The 20,306-nt window shown below is 35.2% G+C and overlaps 4 protein-coding genes and 1 long non-coding RNA gene across 7 annotated transcripts; 2 read left to right on the top strand and 3 right to left on the bottom strand.

Annotated features, from left to right (window-relative positions):
- Positions 1-754: 754 nt before the first annotated feature.
- LOC140887908 (uncharacterized) lies at positions 755-3,041 on the top strand. Of its 2 annotated transcripts, XM_073295501.1 has the most exons (4): positions 757-1,531; positions 2,122-2,214; positions 2,291-2,358; positions 2,456-3,041. In XM_073295501.1, the coding sequence occupies exons 1-4, from the start codon at positions 908-910 to the stop codon at positions 2,613-2,615; spliced, it is 945 nt and encodes a 314-aa protein (XP_073151602.1). In that variant the 5' UTR covers positions 757-907; the 3' UTR covers positions 2,616-3,041. The 2 variants fall into 2 exon arrangements, with proteins under 2 accessions (XP_073151603.1, XP_073151602.1); XM_073295502.1 differs by lacking the exon at positions 2,291-2,358 and having other exon boundaries at positions 755-1,531.
- Positions 3,042-3,888: 847 nt separating this feature from the next.
- LOC140893575 (uncharacterized) lies at positions 3,889-4,931 on the bottom strand. The gene is made up of 2 exons (XR_012153205.1): positions 4,632-4,931; positions 3,889-4,242 (listed from the first exon to the last, which is right to left on the bottom strand). It is a non-coding gene; the product is annotated as an uncharacterized lncRNA (long non-coding RNA).
- Positions 4,932-7,898: 2,967 nt separating this feature from the next.
- Positions 7,899-10,752, top strand: LOC140886978 (uncharacterized). Of its 2 annotated transcripts, XM_073293949.1 has the most exons (5): positions 7,899-8,622; positions 9,237-9,329; positions 9,421-9,488; positions 9,586-9,748; positions 10,572-10,752. In XM_073293949.1, the coding sequence occupies exons 1-4, from the start codon at positions 7,999-8,001 to the stop codon at positions 9,743-9,745; spliced, it is 945 nt and encodes a 314-aa protein (XP_073150050.1). In that variant the 5' UTR covers positions 7,899-7,998; the 3' UTR covers positions 9,746-9,748; positions 10,572-10,752. The 2 variants fall into 2 exon arrangements, with proteins under 2 accessions (XP_073150050.1, XP_073150049.1); XM_073293948.1 differs by lacking the exon at positions 10,572-10,752 and having other exon boundaries at positions 9,586-9,758.
- An 869-nt stretch (positions 10,753-11,621) lies between these two features.
- Positions 11,622-16,854, bottom strand: LOC140889130 (uncharacterized). The gene is made up of 5 exons (XM_073296839.1): positions 15,151-16,854; positions 14,947-15,015; positions 14,483-14,688; positions 12,620-12,843; positions 11,622-12,513 (listed from the first exon to the last, which is right to left on the bottom strand). Exons 1-5 carry the CDS (start codon positions 16,106-16,108, stop codon positions 11,844-11,846), a joined length of 2,127 nt encoding a protein of 708 aa, XP_073152940.1. The 5' UTR covers positions 16,109-16,854; the 3' UTR covers positions 11,622-11,843.
- Positions 16,855-17,772: 918 nt separating this feature from the next.
- On the bottom strand, positions 17,773-19,522 carry LOC140893204 (homologous-pairing protein 2 homolog). The gene is made up of 6 exons (XM_073302268.1): positions 19,433-19,522; positions 19,331-19,356; positions 18,843-19,110; positions 18,367-18,437; positions 18,102-18,290; positions 17,773-17,953 (listed from the first exon to the last, which is right to left on the bottom strand). The coding sequence occupies exons 1-6, from the start codon at positions 19,458-19,460 to the stop codon at positions 17,855-17,857; spliced, it is 681 nt and encodes a 226-aa protein (XP_073158369.1). The 5' UTR covers positions 19,461-19,522; the 3' UTR covers positions 17,773-17,854.
- Between the last annotated feature and the right edge of the window lie 784 nt (positions 19,523-20,306).

The following is a 20,306-nucleotide window of genomic DNA, read 5'->3' as shown; positions in this document are numbered from 1 at the left end:
AAATTGGTACAACAAAGATTGATACATATTGATTGCATTCCAACCAATTTTCGATTAAATTTAACTACAGTATCTGTTTTCTCTTTTATCACAAAATTTCAAATTAAACTCTCATCGAAAGTTAGGAATAATTATCTCTATACTATATAAAGTTAGATGTGTCTATAGTAATCGATTTGATAATCAATGTTAAATCAACATCAAATTACAAATCTAATAATACTTATTTATTTCTATTCATAAATGACAAAGATGTTAAAATCAAAATGATACTATCTAATATGTAAAAAAAATTATATTATTTCGTGTCCGATAGAATTATTTCTTATATCAAATTTGAAATTTAAATGAACTGTTTATCATTTTTTTTACTCTATTTTTTTTTTATCTACGTGATTTTTATTTATTATGTTATACACATACCGTGACTATTTAGCTAATACTATATATTATAAAAATTCGTATAGCAACGTGTTATTTAACCAAATAGTTGATGTATCAAAAAGTCTCCAGCAGTAATGGCAGCTCAAAAAGAGAAAGAAAAATGGTTCAACAATGAGGGCATTGAATTTGTGGAGACCACAACTTCTTTTTTCTTAGGTTTTTAGCCAATCCAATCAAAATACCAAAACAAGTGTATTTATACGGTATGCATACATTTATACATACACGTTTTATATGCGATATATAGGTACATCTGCGTGTGTATGTATTTATGTACAGACTGGGATGGGCAGAGACAGAGAGTCAATTCCTATTGGAGTACTAGATAAATTAAATGAGACACGCACACACACACCCAGTCACTTTTCCGGCAACTTTTTTTTTCTCTCACTTCTGAAGAAAAAGAATCTGTTTTTCCGATCAAGAATTCTCTGAATCGATCCTAGATACTCCGACAACCTTAATGGCGGTGTGTTTCAGCTTCACGGCCTCGAGGGACATGTGTTTTAGATACTCATTCTCCAGCGCCGGCCTCAAGTCGACCGCCACCGACCTCGGAGACGGCACCGTCATGCGTTGCTGGGGGCCCAAATCCCACAAGCCCAACAAGCCCACTCTGCTCCTCATCCATGGGATTGGCGCCAACGCCATGTGGCAGTGGAACGACTTCGTGTCGCCGCTTTCCTCCAAGTTCAATGTTTACGTGCCGGACTTGCTGTTTTTCGGGGAATCTTACACTTCCAGGCCGGAGAGGAGCGAGTCCTTCCAAGCTCAGTGCGTGATGAGGGTTATGGAGAAGCTCGGTGTGGGCAGGATGCGGGTGGTGGGGCTGAGCTACGGTGGATTTGTGGCCTACAGCATGGCGGCGCAGTTCCCGGAGGCGGTGGAGAGGTTGGTGATTGGCTGTGCTGGGGTTTGCTTGGAGGAGAAGGACGTGGAGGAAGGTTTGTTCAGAGTCAAGAGTGTTGATGAGGCTATAAGTATTTTGCTGGCTCAGACTCCGGAGAAGATGAGGGAGTTGTTGAAGCTCTCTTTTTACAAGCCATTCAAGAATGTGCCTTCTTGCTTTCTTTCGGATTTTATTGAGGTAAGAATATGATATGATTCTCTGGGATTGGATTTGTTGATTCGTTAGTGAAAGAATACCAGCTGTTGTTTCTTGAAATTTGTTTACAGTGAAACTGTACCTAGTCAGTAATGCTAGCTGCTGTGAGTTGTGATTTCCTTTTTATGTTGTGCTGCAATCATTCATTCCACAAGAAATCATCGAGTGAAGCATAAAGTTTCGACCAAAGATTACTCTTTTCGTCGGTCTCTAGTACTTCCCTTGATTACCAGTTCCCTCTATAAGAGTGAAGGACTACCTGGATCAGGTTATAGGCTAGATAATGTGTGTGACTTGGTGGTTGCATGAAAATTGTCCGAAGTGAATGTAATTGGTTGACAAGAATTTGGAGTGATTATTTGAAACTGAGAGCATATTCCACTCAGTTGATTAGTTTTTGGCTTTCAGCTCTCTTATTGGATATAAGTTGTAGGGTAGTGGGAATGGTTCCAGATCCAGTAGTGCTTATAAAGTGCATTTCTTTGTGTTTATCCTGCATATTATGAACCATTCTTTGTATGTTCAATTGCCTAAGCTTACACTTTCTTGGATTTCTCCTAAATCATCCATAGGTGATGTGTACGGAAAATTTACAAGAAAGAAAAGAGTTGATCTATGCATTACACAAGGATAGAAAACTTTCTGACCTGCCTAAAATTACCCAGGTATATCTTTTAACCGTTGTAGTTTCCCTCCTCTGTTATTCTCTCCTTATTTGTAGTACATTGTCTTTTGATGTAGCCCACATTGATTATTTGGGGAGAACATGACCAGATCTTTCCTATAGAATTGGCTCATAGATTAACAAGGTAGTTCTTATGTGAGTTGTTTAATGATTTCTTGCTTGATCTGATAGCCTCGATCACAAAAAAGTTTAACATAAAGTTATTCTTTCGGGTATTGCAGACATTTGGAACACAATGCACAACTAGTGGTTTTGCAGAATGCGGGACATGCTATTAATATGGAGAAGCCTAAGGCACTATACAGTCACATAAAGTCATTCTTGGGTGTTCCGGCCCTTCCTCGGGTTGAGAGTGTTGGCAAAAGTTGCAAAGAAGATTAAAGGTCGGCAAAATCTCAAGCTTAGCTTGCATCTATTAAAACATATTTGTCTGTGTGCAAGAGATGCTCAAGCAATTTCAGCTTCAAGAAATACTATATTTACGGTATTTGAAATATATGACGAAAAATTCAAGAGATATGTGAAAACTCACATCGCGGGTGTTCTCAAAAGATTTTTGGCTTATAATCAAAATGAAGTGTTATCTTGAATTCAAGCATAGTATATACATACAGTCGCTTTTGTAAACCTTATAATTGTCTGATGAGCAAGTGTGCATCAATTGTACGAGATCAAGGGCAAGATTCCTGAATCTTTCTTCTATGTTTGATTCAGTGTTCATACCATGTAATGTAAGAGGGCATTAGCCATGTTTGATTTCTTTGATGTAATTCTTTTGTTTCTAAAACCTATAGGATTTATCTTATATCCCGCGCTTCATACACGGGGATTATCCCATAGCCTACATACTATATCTTCAATTATATATATATCTAACATTCACATGGGTGGCGGATCCATGATCCCACACGAGTGGGATGAAAATCAAACTTCATTTGACGGGGCTAGTATAAATTCTGCTTAGTTTGGTGACCGATGTTAACGCTTTCATGTATTCTCTCTTAATTACTGCTATTGTTAACTTCAAATTACATTCCAAGTTCTTTTAAACTGTTGATTGCCATTCATAAAGTGCTGATTTGTTCATTACATGTGATTATGATGTGCATTTACTAAGGTCTGAGGTTAAGCCATATGCTTTTAGTAAGCCATACTGAGATCAAGTCCGTGGTGAGAATTACTCACCAGGGAGTTAAAGGCTACTTTGTTTGGAAAACTATTTCAACTTCGATGAAACAATAAACTCTTGGTTGATGTAAATCTATATCGAATGATCTTCAAAACAACAGCTCTGAATTGCATTGCTTGCACGGCTGCACGTGGTTTGAATGCTGATGGTTATTTTCTGTAGAACATAGATCAGATCATTTCTGTTACCTAAACTATCTTTTCTATTTCGAAAGATTGATCTGATGGTGGAAAGTATCATTTAACATGTTTGATGCGAGTAAAGGATACTCTTCGAACGGTTTGTGTTCAGTGGTTACTGATGCAAGAATAATTTTTTTCCACTTTATTCCGTCTTTGGGGAATTTGAATGTTGTTCTGATTTTTCCAGATTCATTCTCAACCACAAAATACATTCTTTCCGGAGAATGGAGAATACCTAGTGTGGTATTTATAAATGTTTTAAACGTTGTTTTAAGAATAAATATGTTTTTGGACAACTATTTTATAAAAACGTTTTTACAATGCTAAACAACTCTCAAATGCTGAAGGATCTTGGAGGTGCTCTATAATTTTCATATGCATTGCGAGCTGCGTCACATTTCTGTCGATTTTCTTCGCACATTTTCACTGAAGTCTCGGAGAATTTAGTCAGCCTGCCAAGAACCTTTGTCAAACTTGCTTGAATGCAGCTTACATTGGATTGGCCGTCAGCTTCAGTCGCCCCTTCATCTTTACTCTCCGATAAATCATTTTGAGTATCAGTTGCCCCATCTTTCTTTTGAAATTCTTCTGCTTGGATTCTCACTATTATCGTTCCATCATCTTGTTATTGTTGTGGCTGTCATCGAAACGACAATTTTTCATATCCAACAGAGAAAAAGACATCTAGGAAAGGAAAAATCTAAACCATGAAACAATTACTGCTATGTGGTTGAACTGAAATTGTAAATAAATTATCTATCCTCGCAAAATACATAGCAAGATGAACACAAAGAATGACCGAAGTGGTGGCCTCTGTTAAAGAATGCACAAACAATATGTAAAAAAAAAAAAAAAAGAGCATGCAGTTATGAGAAAACAGAAAACAACTAAAAGCCGTATACTAGTTCACCTTCCCGCAAATCCCCTTCGCCCAAAATCAAAAAATCCAAGTAGAAATTCCTCTACATAAACATGGATAAAACTTCAATAATCAGGTCCATCACCAATATCACCATATCAACTTACAGACAACAAAAAAACCACCTTTGAGTCGTCTCTGAATCACAACGCCTTGCTTCATATATAGGCATGAGCATCCAGAAAACGACTCTTAAAGATGCAAGAAACTATCCAAATTCGAAGGGGCAAATGGCACCAACAAAGAAAAGCAGAAAGGAATTGAAAACAGGAAATGTTTTGTTCAGTGTAAGTGGACGATCCTTTACATTGCAACTAGAAGATTTCAAAAACAGATCTATATTCAAGCCAATTGCCTTAAAAACTACCAATAAAGGGTAAATAACCAGATTTATGCAGCCAATGAGGTCTTGGCCACTAGGCCTAGACTGAGCCCTGACAACTAGATTCTTTTTAATTTATTTAGGTTTAATTTCCGTTGATTGAGATTAATTTCTTAATTTATTTAGGTTGATTTAGTTACTTTTTTTGCTTGAGAGTCTCGAGTTCATGTTCAAGTTTCGTCGGTTGTGATTTAGTTACTTTTTTTGCTAAGCACGTCCCGTCGGTTGTGCGGACAATTTCATTTTTTAGTTTTACAATTTGATAAAATTTGATATCCGATGTACTTGTACCAAAAAAAACCCAGATTTATGCATACTTATTGTGCGAACAATTTCATTCTTTAGTGTTACAATTTGATATAATTTGATATACGAATTTGATATAATTTGATATACGATGTACTTGTAAAAAAAAAAAAAACTCAGTTTTAATCATACTTGATTGTATACATATATGGCGTGCACTAATTTGTCAATTTATATGGACAAATCATAATCATAGCATACCTCATTTATCAAACAAACATAATCATGAAAAAAAATGTTTAGTGTCACTTCATCGTCTTAGCAAATTATACTTTACATTTCAAAATGATACTAAACAAAACAAAATTCAAACATCTGATTCTCTCCAAGGATAGGATAATAGTAAATTTTATCATTTATTTATTTTTATACATTTCAATGTTTTCACTTTGGTGAGGAATTGTTTCGAGAACTTGATATCAGTCTCATGAAATCTTAGTGTCATTTGAGCCGCAAATTATCAATGTTTTATTTTGTAAACATTAGTCTACTTGTTTTTATGTTGTTACATACATATACATATGACTATATGAGCACTAATGTCCTAAATCTATTCCTCGTTTTCGAGGAATCGGGTCTCATTGACCACAATAATGACACCTTTGGAATTATTATTTCTTAGAATTTTTATAAGTGAATTTTTATTAAATTCTCTATAATAATAATAATTATTATTATTATACTAATCATAATAATAATAACCCAGTCCAAACAAATTATAAAAAATTAAGTTTGCAATACAACATAATTTAATGCACCGTTTGGTTTGAGGTACGATATAAATAATCTATAGATAAGTAGTATAATGTAATAAATAAGAAATAAGAAATGATAGTTAAAATAGTATTGGATTTGAATATTTGATTGATAGATTATAGTTTATTTGATTTGATTGATTAAATTTTATATAAAAATGTTAAATAATTATTTTGTCTTTTTAATAATAAATAAAATAAAAATTATATTATTTATAAGGGGTAATATAGTAATTTAAATTTAATAATTTGATTGATGTGAGATAAATAATTAATGATTTGATTTATGTAAAATAAATAATTAATATATGGATAAATAATATGATAAAAAAAACGTGAAATAAGATGAGATAATTTATACATATATTAATAATAATGTGAACAAAACGGTACCTATGAGCCATTGCCGTACTCCGATGACTATAGTATCCTTTCACAAGTCACATTATTGCTTCGATATATTTAATTCGTGGAATAATATAATATAATATAATATAATATAAACAAATGACGGGATTAATATATTATCCCCTCACCAGTCACAACATTTCACGTATAGGTTAGGAATAGATCCAAACATTAAAAATTTTTTTAGCCATGTGAGTTTTTATAGAAAAAAGTGTGGCGTGGTCATTTGATTTGATCCCACCTCGCCAAAAACCTTTAATGCTTCTTTAAAGTTGTTATTTAAAATTATTTATATATTTACTATCTATCCTTTAATTTCTTTTTTTTTTTTTGAAAAATATAATATATGTAATATCTATACCTAATGTATTAAAAACTATTTATAGTTCTAAATTTAACTCATATTGTTTTTACGTCTGAAATATAATATTTTCGATAAAAAACTATATTTGAAATTTTATGATAAAAGACAACTGATATTGTTTCATCGGAAATCGACGGAAATCTAACCGATAAGTATACCTTTTCTGTGTATCAATTTTTCATTTAATCACTAGTTTATATGCTAATAATTGCAATTTTACTCATAAAAAATATTGTAAATATCTACAATGTTCCACTTGCACCATAGTTCCAATGACATAGTAACATCTCATTAATCCTCATGCGACATCGTTTACCTGATCTAAAAGTTTAAAACGTCTGTTTAATTCTAACCATTTCCAAGTGTGTAACCATTAATTATTAAAAAAATAGTTTATGATGAATGTATAATATTTTGCTTAAAAAACAAGGATAAAGTAAATTAATTTTTTTTTAGTTGAAATTGGATGTTTTTTTAAAAGTTAGCCAACATCCTTTTCTACTAATGTGCTACAATAAAACCATGCATGTGTATATGTAAAAATTTTAACCAAATTATTTCTTATTACTTATAAAATAGAATATAATATAAAAAATGTGTAATTTTAAATAAAACTAAATGTGCAATTTTGTGATAAAAGGGGCAAGAAAATACATAATTGAGTTAAATACTTAAATTAGACCAAAAATATATAGAGAAACACTCGGGTTGTAATGTAGACTAACCCGAATTAGTGGTGGAGATCACAAGGCCTTTTTACTTAGGTTTTGGCCAATCAAATCAAATGCAAAGATGGAATACTAAAACAAGTGTATTTCTACGGTATGTTGTGTGCATATATTTTTAGAGAGATGCTACGTATACATATTGAATTACATAGTAAGTTATACATTACACATGAAATTACAAAATTATCCTTTTATTTTATTTGAAAAAATTATTTCCAAAATACATTAAAAATATTTTTATAATTTCAATTTCAATGTATATCTCAACGTATAATCCTCTGTGTAAATATAGCATCAACCGTATTTTTATATATACATGAGATATATGCGTATATAGAAACATATTTGTGTATGTATATATGTACAGACTGGGCAGGGAGTCATATATAAATTAATTCAAACACTTACACCAGCACACGACTCACCAGCTAGCCACTTCTCCGGCGAAAAAATAATCTGTGCTTTCAATCAAGAAATCACCGAAGCGTTCATAGATACCTTCGTGGATAAATCCGAAATCCTCCATTGATCATGGCGGCGTGTTTCAGCTTCACGGCCTTAAGGGACATGTGTTTAAGATACTTCTTCTCCAGCGCCGGCCTCAAGTCCACCACCACCGACCTCGGAGACGGCACCGTCATGCATTGCTGGGGGCCCAAATCCCACAAGCCCAACAAGCCCACTCTGCTCCTCATCCATGGGATTGGCGCCAACGCCATGTGGCAGTGGAACGACTTCGTGTCGCCGCTTTCCTCCAGGTTCAATGTTTACGTGCCGGACTTGCTGTTTTTCGGGGAATCTTACACTTCCAGGCCGGAGAGGAGCGAATCCTTCCAAGCTCAGTGCGTGATGAGGGTAATGGAGAAGCACGGTGTGGGAAAGATGCGGGTGGTGGGGCTGAGCTACGGTGGATTTGTGGCCTACAGCATGGCGGCGCAGTTCCCGGAGGCAGTGGAGAGGTTGGTGATTGGCTGTGCTGGGGTTTGCATGGAGGAGAAGGACATGGAAGAAGGTTTGTTCAAAGTTAAGAGTGTTGATGAGGCTATAAGTATTTTGCTGGCTCAGACTCCGGAGAAGATGAGGGAGTTGTTGAAGCTCTCTTTTTACAAGCCAATCAAGAATGTGCCTTCTTTCTTTCTTTCGGATTTTATTGAGGTAAGAATATGATATGATTCTCTGGGATTGGATTTGTTGATTAGTTAGTGAATGCCAGCTATTGTTTCTTGAAATTTGTTTGCTGTGAAAAACTGTATCGAAATGTAGTTGACTGCTGATCCTTCCAGTTATTAAAGCTAGCTGCTGTGAGTTGTGACTTCCTTTTTATGTTGTGCTGCAATCATTCATTCCACAAGAAATCATCCAGTGAAGCATAAAGTTTCGACGAAAGATTACTCTTTTAATTTCGTCGGACTCTAGTACTGCCCTTGATTACCAGGTCCCTCTTTAAGAGTAAAGGACAACCTGGATCAGTTTATAGGCTAGATACTGTGTGTGACCTTGGTGGTTGCATGAAAGTTGTCCAAAATGAATGTAATTGGTTGACAAGATTGGAGTGATTATTTGAAATTGAGAGCATATATGACTCAATAGATTAGTTTTTGGCCTTCAGCTCTCTTATTGGACATAAGTTGTAGAGCGGGAATGGCTCCAGATCCAGTAGTGTTTATGAATTGCATTTCTCTGTGTTTAACCTGCATTTTATGAACCATTCTTTGTATGTTCGATCGCATCAGCTAACACTTTCTTGGATTACCATAAATCATCCATAGGTGATGTATACGGAAAATTTAGAAGAAAGGAAAGAGTTGATCTATGCATTATACAAGGATAGAAAGCTTTCCGACTTGCCTATAATTACCCAGGTATATCTTTTTAACTGTTGTAGTTTGCGGCCTCTGTTGTTCTCTCCTCATTTGTATGCCTTCTTTTATAGTATATTTCCTCGTGATGTAGCCCACGCTGATTATTTGGGGAGAACTTGACCAGATCTTTCCTATAGAGTTGGCTCATAGACTAAAAAGGTAGTTCTTTTGCGATGTTGTTTAATCGTTTTTTGCTTGATCTGCTAGCCTCGATCACAAATAGTTTCACAGAAAATTATTCTTTTGGGTATTGCAGACATTTGGAACACAATGCACAACTAGTGGTTTTGGAAAATACGGGACATGCTATTAAAATGGAGAAGCCTAAGGTACTATACAGTCACGTAAAGTCATTCTTGGGTGTCCTGGCTCTTCCTCGGATTGAGACTTTTGGCAAAAGTTACAAGGTAGATTAAAAGGTGGGCCAAATCTCAAGCTTAGCTTGCATCTATTAAACCATAATTTTCTGTGTGCTAGAGTTGCTCAAACAATTTCAGTTTGAAGAAATACTATATTTATGGTATTTGAAATATATGATGAAAAATTCAGTAGATATGTGAAAACTCACATCACGGGAGTTCTCAAAAGATTTTTGGCTTATAATAAAAAATGAAGTGTTATCTTGAATTCAAGCATGGTTTGTGCATTCAACTGCATCAATTTTACGAGACAAAGGGCAAGTTCCTAAATCTTTCTTCTATGTATGATTTACGTGTTTATACCATGTAACGTAAGAGCGCATTAGAGTAACCATGTTTGATTTCTTTGATGTAATTCTTTTGTTTCTAAAACCTGCATGATTTATCTTGAGTTATGCCGCGATTTATACAAGGGGATTAACCACATAACCTACAAGATATATCTTCAATTATATATATCCCACATTCACATGGGAGCGGATCCATGTTCCCACATGTGTGGGATGAAGATGACTTATATTTTTTTTCCCAGTTAAGCAGGAGTCCACTCCAGTCCCTTGCTTGGTTGGCCACAGTTTCATATCTTGAAAAAAAAGTAGTTGTAGAAATCATTTAATGGGGCTAGTGTAATTCTGCTTAATGGTGACCAAAGTTAATGCTTTCAAGTATACTCACTTAATGACTGCTAGCTATTGTCAACTTCAAATTACATTCCAAGTTCTTTTAAGCTGTTGATTGCCATTCATAATGTTCTGATTAGTTGCATTACATGTGATTATGATTTGCACTTATTAAGGTCTAAGGTTTATTCATATGATTTCAGCAAGCCACACTGAGATCAAGTCAGTGACGAGAATTACTCGCAAGGGAGTTTAAGGCTACTTTGTTCGGAGAACTATATCATCTTCGGTTACACAATGAACTCTTGGTTGATGTAAGTCTTTATCGAATGATCTTCGAAGCAGTAGCTCTGCATTGCTTGCACGGCTGCACGGGGTTTGAATGCTGATGGTTACTCTTTGTAGATCATAGATCAGATCATTCCTGTTACCTAAACTATCTTTTCTATTTCGAAAGATTGGTCTGATGGTGGAAAGTATCAGTTAACATGTTTGGTGTGAGTAAAGGATACTCTTCGAACGTCTATGTTCAGTGTTTACTGATGCAAGAATAATTCTTTTCCACTTTATTCCATCACTGAGTTATTTGGATGGTGTTCTGATTTTTCCAGATTCATTCTCAACCACAAAATACTTTCTTTTCGGAGAATGGAGAATACCTGGTGTGGTATTATGCTCCAACTGAATTCATTTATTCTTGTTTTACATGGGTATGTAGTATGTACCAGTGTGTGTTGAACATGTTACATGTATATTTCATTAGTAGAGATAGAGATAGAATACATATAAACAAAATAATTCTAAATATAGTAATATACCCTCACTACTTTTCCATCAAATTGTTGTGAGCAAGATTCAAATAGCCAATGCTCACTTACATGCAAACTCTTCATGCTAGCTGCGTGATGGAGTGCAAAGAGTATTCAATTTATTCGGTTTTAATTATGATGACTTTTCTAAAATACGTCGTTCAAACGATATAAAGAAGCGAAAATAATATTCAATTTATTCGGTTTTAATTACAATGACAGTTCAAATATGTGATGGGTTTTGAATTTGAATTTGAATTCGAAGAATTATTGAAGAAATATCAAGATGCACAAAAAAAATTAGATGTTTATTTAAGCTAAAAAAAACACCTTTGCATCTAGGCGCCAACTGGTGGATGACCAATCGCTTTATAGCACAATGCTTGCGATAAAATAAAAATAAAAAAATTAGAACCAATCAAATATTTTTAGTACATTAGTAATTAGTAATTGATTACATTGTAACCCCTCGAAAAAAAAAACACTGAATCATAAAATCAAGGAATTACTTCAGGTTAACCAAAACTCTGGCCTGCAAAAATAAAAGATTCAAGAACTCCAGGCGATGCTCTCACTACACAATTAGGCACGACCATTGGTTCTATTGTCGAGCATTTGTTGTTGATAAAATCCAAATTTCTGAAATTACACAATGCTAAACAACTTTCAAATGCTAAAGGATCTTGGTGGTGCTCTATAATTTTCATATGCATTGCGTGCAGTGTCACATTTCTGTCGAATTTCTTCGCACATTTTCACTGAAGTCTCGGAGAATTTAGTCAGCCTGTCAAGAACCTTTGTCAAACTTGCTTGTATGCAGCTTATATCGGACCGGCCATCAGATTCAGTCGCCCCTTCATCTTTACTCTCTGATAAATTATTTTGAACATCAGTTGACCCGTCTTTCTTTTGAAATTCTTCTGCTTGGATTCTCACCGAGTGCCGCAGATCGGACAGAAAGGCTTTGACTGCATCACTGACTTCTTGAGACGGTAAAGTTTTGATCCCAGCTGACCAGTCACGACAGAGGACGAATATAGGTGGGGCTAGATAACGGCGGGGTGAGAATGCCCTTCTGCCCTTCTGTCGTTCCCGTGGTTGCAAGATGCAGTTTTGCAGCCAGCTGTTGAGAGCTTCTACATATGACGTATAGCTGTTGATCCAATTGGTAAAACTCAGGCCAAAATACTCCACTTCGTCCTGGAGCTGACTGATAATCTGCCGCTGCGTCTCCCCAAGGGGAACAGCGACAGAGCTTTTTGCATGGTATGCTAAAGAAATGGTTATGTACTGGGAATGGTGGCATTCAAGCATGGCTTTCCACAGCTTAGTCAGTCTGCAAATAATTCAGCGTCATGATTGGTGGGTAAATTCAGAGTGACATGGGAGTCATTTAGCAATTAGATAATTCGAGAGCCGAACAGATGAGAAAAAATTCTCACCCTTGAATAAGTTCTTGAAGCTGTGGAAGCAACTCTTCGTCCCGCATTCTCTCAATCCGTTTTGATATCGAATCAACAGAATGAAGAGCCACTCTAATTCTTGAGTGCAGGTCTTTCACAACAGCACGAGTTTTGTCGATTGCTTGAGTGCTGTGATCCTTCGCAAATTGGTGGCGAAGCTGGTCACACTTCCGATCATACTCATTCTGTATAGATTCACTGGCCTACAAAGTCACACATGATTTTGAAATCAGAACACTGCGAACAAGGAGACAAATATAATATATATAATCACTTCGAGTCACCATACAATACTTCTGCAACGAATAACAAGTCTTTGCTAGTGTTCATCATAGCATACCTGAAAATCGGAAAATTTAATTGCTGACAGGCTGAGTTAAAAATTTCATCACTTCCCTGGTTAAAGACCAGGAACTCTTTACGATAATTACCGCTATATTGCATTCAAAACATGTCTGTGTTTCAAGCATATGTTAAAACGTTCTTAAACTCGTCTTAGACAAGAGCAGAGTCATTATTTCAAAGGTCGGTAAACAAAAATTTTAAAAGGAATACCAGAATAGAAAAAAAAAATCACTACGCAGATAAAAATAACCAGGGATTTTTTGTTCCTCTTATTCATTTTTCAGGAAAAATGAACCGGCCGAAAGAAGAGAGAACCAGTGCTACGTTAAGTTCTAGCCTCTTTGGTGGTATAACCTCATTCCTATTGCACAAAACACAATCTACTTCAGAAAATATGGATACGTGTATCCTTTTTCACCTCTCCCCTCCCCTCTGATTGGGTCCCATTGACTCCTTTATCTTAGGTACTTGATGATGCTCAGGAATTCCAGTATATAAACATAAATGAATACGACTTTACACAAAAGAGCAAGGAAAAACCGAATCTGTAATGACTGACAAGGAAATAGATATTTAACCAATTGAGAGACCAGTCATCCGGTTGATTTGAATTTGGAAATTAAGTTGCTGCAGAAGTTATTTCTGGAACGGATTTGGAAACCACACTATCAATTGAACAACTACACACCGGTTTGAGGTGAAATTGTGTAAACCACTAACGCTTAGAAAGATGTATCAAAGTTTCCAATTTCATAGGAAAAATACAAGATCAAATAATATATGATGTGAATTGGCACTCTGTAAGAGCCAGAATGTCTAGAATAAAAAAATTTCCTAGGATGTAATTCTCCTCAACAGACGTGGTTCCAGCAATTATACCCCAAAGAAGACTATAATAAGTCATTCAGTTAGCACCTTTGATGAGATTTGGTTAGATATAGACAAGAAACAGAACAGAGAGGATGAATAGCAAAGTATACTTTGTATTTGATGCAATATAAAGTGATATAAGCCCAAAGTTTCCTCTGTACAAGTGTATTCTCACACTATCCCTAGCCTAAACCATTAACCACTATAACATTCAACGAACATTTCCCAAAATGAATAACAACCTTCCCGCCTTCACCTTCCCCCTTCCCACATGTATCCTTCCTAATGCTTCTAGAGAAAAAGTTTCTACTAATGGGCTTCCTCTTAAATCTTTTTTCCCCTCTTCTATCTTTCTAAGCCCAATCTTGAATAGCCCAATTCCCCTAAATCTTAAGCCCCAAATCCGCAGCACATTCTCACCTACTTCCAATGGCGTTATCTCGGGGGCACAAAACAGAAGTGAATGAAATTATTTAAATGGAGCACTGGCCAAAATTAATTTAGAAAGAAAAACTAAAAGGCGTATCCAGACCGACTAAATTCAATTTTCAATATATGAATTCACAACACATGTGGTGTAAATAGAACATAAATTTTTACCAGAGCAACAGTTTAACTTAGAGGTACCTTCACTTCATCATACATCTTTCTCTCCCATGCATAGATTCTATCGAGTGTGGAAGAGTGGCTCCCAGAAATCATGCAGAATTCTTCAATAAAATCACTTCCACTGTCATCACTATCATCCTTCATTGTCGCAAGTGGATTCCTTGAGGAGGATGACCTAGATGAGGTCGTCCGTTTCCAAGTGATTATCTTTGTAGCATGTTGATCTGATATTTTATGAAATGAAGGCATTATATATATTGGGTTTCAAGCATAGTACTTGCCACCTTAAATCAATGCTCCCATTCATAAAGTATAAAATAAGCACCAGGTTAATTATTTAATCAAGAACCTATTTTCTTAATACTTGTATGAAATCTTAAAGAATCTTCAACATTGATTAAAACTAAAATTTAGTCAATAACTAGAAAGTCCCATTTCTCGCGATAATAATCCTTGATTCTCGTGTATAAAATGATACATACCATCAGACACGTTTGTAGCTCCACCTTGGCAACAAGCTGCTCCAAAAGAAACTAAAGCTGACGAAGTACCTACGGGCATAAAACAACACCGGAATCTTAAAAGGGGGGGACATTAAACAAGAATCGAGGTAAATAAGTTGAAATCATAATCATAAATTCTAAATTGCTCATGGCAATTTTGTTTTGCCATCAAGAAATAACTACCTTTGGTTTCAGCATAACCTACACGGATTTTGCTCGATTCCAGCATCCTTGAGACTTCCTTACCTGATTCAGACGCTCTGAAGAAGCGATTATCAATGTCCTTTATGCTAGAGAGAAAATCTTTTGCCCTATGAGTTATAAAGTCACTAGGATCTTCCCTTTCAGCACATATATCCTTGTCTACACCAGATTTATCTTTTCTCAAATTTGGTAGCTCCATAGAAGCCTTTCCCACCACATTCTTTGTAAAATCATTTACAATGTCTTGGTCATTCATATCTTCAACTTCTACTCTTTGATGGGCACTGCTAGAAGCATTATCAGAATTAGCAGGATTTCCACTGTTCACAGTCAGCTTACCAACACTCTTTTTAGACGAGATAAGCCCATCGACAATCGCACTGTTTCTTTCAAAATCATCATCTTTTAGACCAAAATTTCCATAAGTTCCAATCTCATCAGAGTTCAGATGCACACCATTCTGTCCCACAAACCTAAAGCTCTCTTCTGCAGGCTCAAAGTAATCCCAGGAAGACCCCAGATCAGGTGGTGGTGGCGGTGGTGGTGGCATTGAGAATTCACCTTCCTCAACAAACAAATTCCTAGGAGGTGGATTCAACCTAAATGTCATGGCACTCGCTCCACCAGACCTCATATAGCTGATTCTAGTCGTAGGTGGTGAAAGAGGGCTTCCATTGAGCACTGGAGAATCAGAAATCCCACCAAGATGGGACGGCGAGGGAGATGGAAGGTTAGCTGACAGAGAGGACTCTACAAAACCTTCTGCCTCAGCATACCTCCTAAGAGCAACGCCAATGTTTCTAAGAGATTGAATATATGAAACGTGCGCAGCAGCCAAAGCAAATCTTGAATCAATGGCTTGTTTGATGAATCTTTTCCGTTCTTTGCACAACTTCAGGGCATTACTTCTCTGATCCTTCGAACTTGCCCCACCCATTCTTTCTTTCCAGAAATCAAATAACCTAACCTAACTCCAGAAATATTGAACCAAATAATTCATAACAGACTTTATCAACTTTGCATTGCCTTAAAAAATTCACCTGCAAACATTTCCCATTTTTCTCTAATGAACTCCAACAAGCAAGTTCTTGGGACTTAATCACTTCCACTCATCCACACAAAAGGTAAACAACAAACTAATTAAAAGAAGGAATCTTGCTTCAAATTCCCCCCAGAACAAAGGCAACTTCGAATAAAAAAATCACGCAAAATTAAAGACCAATCACATTACTGAACCAAACCTCTTTACCTCCGTACCTAACCCCCTTTCACGCAAAAAAAAAAAAAAAAAACCCGTATCATATATGTATCACCTCCACTTTCTCCAGAAAGAAGATTGGAAAAAATATATTTACAGAACAAAAAAAAACTCTTTCTTTATTTAAGTGAAACCAGAGGACCCATCCCTGTGTAACAGTCACTCACTAGTTCATGAAACAATCAAAAGGGTGGCTTCAAAGAAATCAAAGCAGATCAGTAGTTGGAGGATTCACAACCCCATAAACAGAAACACGAAGAGAGTGGCAAATCAACGAAGGATTTTTTCTGGGCAGGAATTAACTCTCACACATCCATTTCACACGCAGAGGAGAGAGCATCGAGGGCAGTGCTGAAAAGGAGAAGGCGGTACAGTTTTGAAAGGCACTGCGTAGTGATGCATCGGAATTCGGGCGAATATGCAAATGCTCGGCTCCACTTTCTTTTCTTTCCCATTATTATTTATATTTATATAATAATAATAATGGTAACAATATAATTCCTCTAGTTAAGTTACTGCATATTCTTATATTTAATAATAATAATTTAATAAAATGGGTTTTTATGTATTATTACTAAAAATGAATTTTTTTCTTTAAATTAACAAAATGTTTTAAAATATTAATGATAATATCTTTTTTTATGGGTGAAAATTATGATGAATCATATAGACATTTTCATTTTTTTATGCTTATACTCATTTACTGCGTTCCAATAAATGTTTACAATCATTTAGAAACGTTTGGTGTTAAATTACTCAAGTGGTTTAGTTTATAAATGTTATCACCGTTATTATTGGAATTCTTGATGCATAGAACTTAAAAAAACTATTACTATAATTTATATATCGAATGAAAAACTAATTTGTTGAGCCATGAAAATTTCATTTCTCTTTTTATCACTTGATTTTGTTTATTTGTTTTATTGATGTATACACATAAAAACTAGTCGATACAAAATTTTCGGCCTCTTCTTCAGTTCTTCTAGTTTATTTTCCTAGAGTTTTATAGTACAATAAAGCTACTCATTGTAAATTTTTATCAAGATAATAAGTTAATTGTTGCCATTTCAAAATATGGAACTAAAATGGATTTTAGTCTATAATAAAATTATCACTATCTCAAAACCCAACTCCAATTATTTTACATCCTAATATAATAAAAAAATAATTTCAAATAAACTCAAAGACTAACGATTGACTAGATAATCCAATACATTCTGATATTATAAATGTAATAGAAAATGTCATTTAATTGGGGTATTTGCGAAATCATCATTTCATCCTTCTAAACGTTTTATAACGAAAAGTTAATTTAATCAGATTTAAAAAACTAAAATCCTCATATAAATTTACATGAGAGGGATGCATGAAAGTTTTCATTCTCTGATAGGATTCTGTGAATTTGGAAAAACAGAAAAAAAGAACTCAATTGCATCTGGTTCGTTTCTTTCCGCATTGCTTAATGTCACCATAGGACTGTAAGCTCACACCAACATCTTCATCATACTCAATTCCCAGTTCCTCCTGAAAATGTAATAATTCTAGTGAGACGAACATTTTCTAGAGTCGAGAGATTAATTTTGGTTGAGAAGATGACACCAAGTATTTTGGATCCATCTTGTTGGTGACTACACAGTAAAAAAGACACAATGGTTTTGTACAAGCACAATACCTTGAACTCTTTAAGATTCTTGGGGGAATTCTCAGTTATTGCATCCCATACATCTTTAAACATCCTCCTGCGCCTTCTCCATTGATTTATCATACCAGAATACATTTTCTCCACATGCTCCCGCTCTTCTGGACTAACTAGTGTCACTCCTTGCCTCAACTTTATCAATTTCTCCTCCATTTGATTTACCTTAAGTCACAAGCTCATGAATGGAATGTCCATGATGTTCAAGAGAGCACATTAATCTCATATTTACATTCCGTACCTCGTTTACCAATTTGGCCTTTTTGTCTTGGATCTCTTCCATTGTTAAATTTGATTGCAGCACTTTGATTTCTACCATCATAAATAAATGAAAAGATAAGACCATTAACACTCGGACTGTCGACACCTCCTCTGGGTTCAGGACACCATGTTTGGTCAGAGTCTTGAATTCAAAGCAAAGAACATGAGAAAACCCATGACAACATTAGCAAATATTATAGCAACATTTACTACTGGCAACCTCGAAAGCGCAACATGCACTTTTTTCCACAAGATATTGATGCCTCCCTTTTGTTTGCATTCCCCTCAAGGTTGTCTAATATATGGAATATTTTTCTTGGAATGTTATTAGAATCATTTATGAACTCACACTACACTCAGATCAATCGAACATAATTCTGAAATGCGGGCTGTAAAGCATGCAATTCATCTTTTTTCTTGAACATATTACAAAAAATATAGAGGAAACGTGTATACCTCCCTCAACCTCAGCAACAGCTTTCTTCTGTTCGGTGAGCTGTTCTTGCAGTTTGGCATTCTCTTCTTTCATCTGATTAAGCTCTTCATTGTTTGGAATATCGAACTGATCTTGCCGAGCAAGGTATATTTTCTGCTTGCCATACTCTTTGAATGATATTTTCCCACCATCAGCAAGTCCATCCAACGCCTTTTGTATCGCAGCTTTTTTGAGATTAAACTTTTGCAAAGAATCAGCCACATTTTGGGAATTCAGAGGCCTATTTTGCTGCAAAATAGTCGAGGCATAAAATTTCATAACCGTCCGATTCATTTTGGGAAAAACACTCGAGGCCATTTCTAACTATCAACAAGTCAATAAATTCTGAATACAAATCGGACCATACATTCCCAAAAATGAAAAAAAAAACTAGCTAAAACTTAACCTGAATCGAATATCAGAAACCGTATAAATCGAGAGAATTAGAAAGGAATTACACGAGATTCACCTCATTTACGAAGTTGAGCACGATTCCTGCAAACAAAAGGGAAAAAAATCAATAAAATTTTCGTGCAAAATCGAAGAATTGGATCAGTAAATGGTTACTTACCCTCGGCGTTATCCGATTTGGGAGCCATTCGAGATTTCCGAGAGCAGAAATGTTTCGTCTGAGAGAAGTTGCTGCTGCTGCAATTTTTTGATTTCGAAGCAAGGGGGTGGGGTTCCCGCCAATCGGATAAAGACTGTTTCACACACGACATTTAAATAGTTTATTATTTATTATTATTATAAGTCGCATCAAGCTCCAAACGATTTCAGTTGAAATTGGAAACAACTTGAGGGTCACAAACTGCACGATTTACTCAAACAATGGCGTGCCACATGGGATACGTTTATTGCTGTATGCTAAATATTACTTTAATATATTTTATATACATATTTATTCCAACAGAATTATATCGCAAAAGACAAAAATCAATAATGAAGACATGGGATGGTATCTCCGGTTTGAACTAATTTGGATTGAAGTTTATTTAATTAAATTAAGATATTAGGGATCATCAAATGTATTAAACCAATTATATTTAATTATTATCATAAAATATTATGATTAAAATTTGATAATGGAAGTGTTTAGTTTATTTTCAATACCAACATGCTCTTCAATAGGCGTTTATAAGTTCAATATAAAAGATTAGGATGAGATTTTTCCACAAAACTAAGTTATAAATCAATAATATATCATCATTATTATTTTATAAACGGACTGAACGTAATTTGTTGGGGGAAAAGAACAGATGATTTTGGCCAAAAAAAAAAAGAAATATTTTTGGATTTTTTGGATATTAATAACTTTCAATGAGCAAACAAGTATATTTTAGTAGTATTCCCCTATAAACATTTGGCACCCATCCAAATATATCATAAAACTCCACCGTATTGTCCACGCCAAACTAGACAAATCAAGAAACAAAAATCAGACT

This window comes from Henckelia pumila, chromosome 3, assembly GCF_033568475.1.
Source record: "Henckelia pumila isolate YLH828 chromosome 3, ASM3356847v2, whole genome shotgun sequence".
Taxonomy (NCBI): Eukaryota; Viridiplantae; Streptophyta; class Magnoliopsida; order Lamiales; family Gesneriaceae; genus Henckelia; species Henckelia pumila.
The sequence above is the reverse complement of the archived record's forward strand: the minus strand, read 5'-3'. Positions and strand labels throughout refer to the sequence as shown.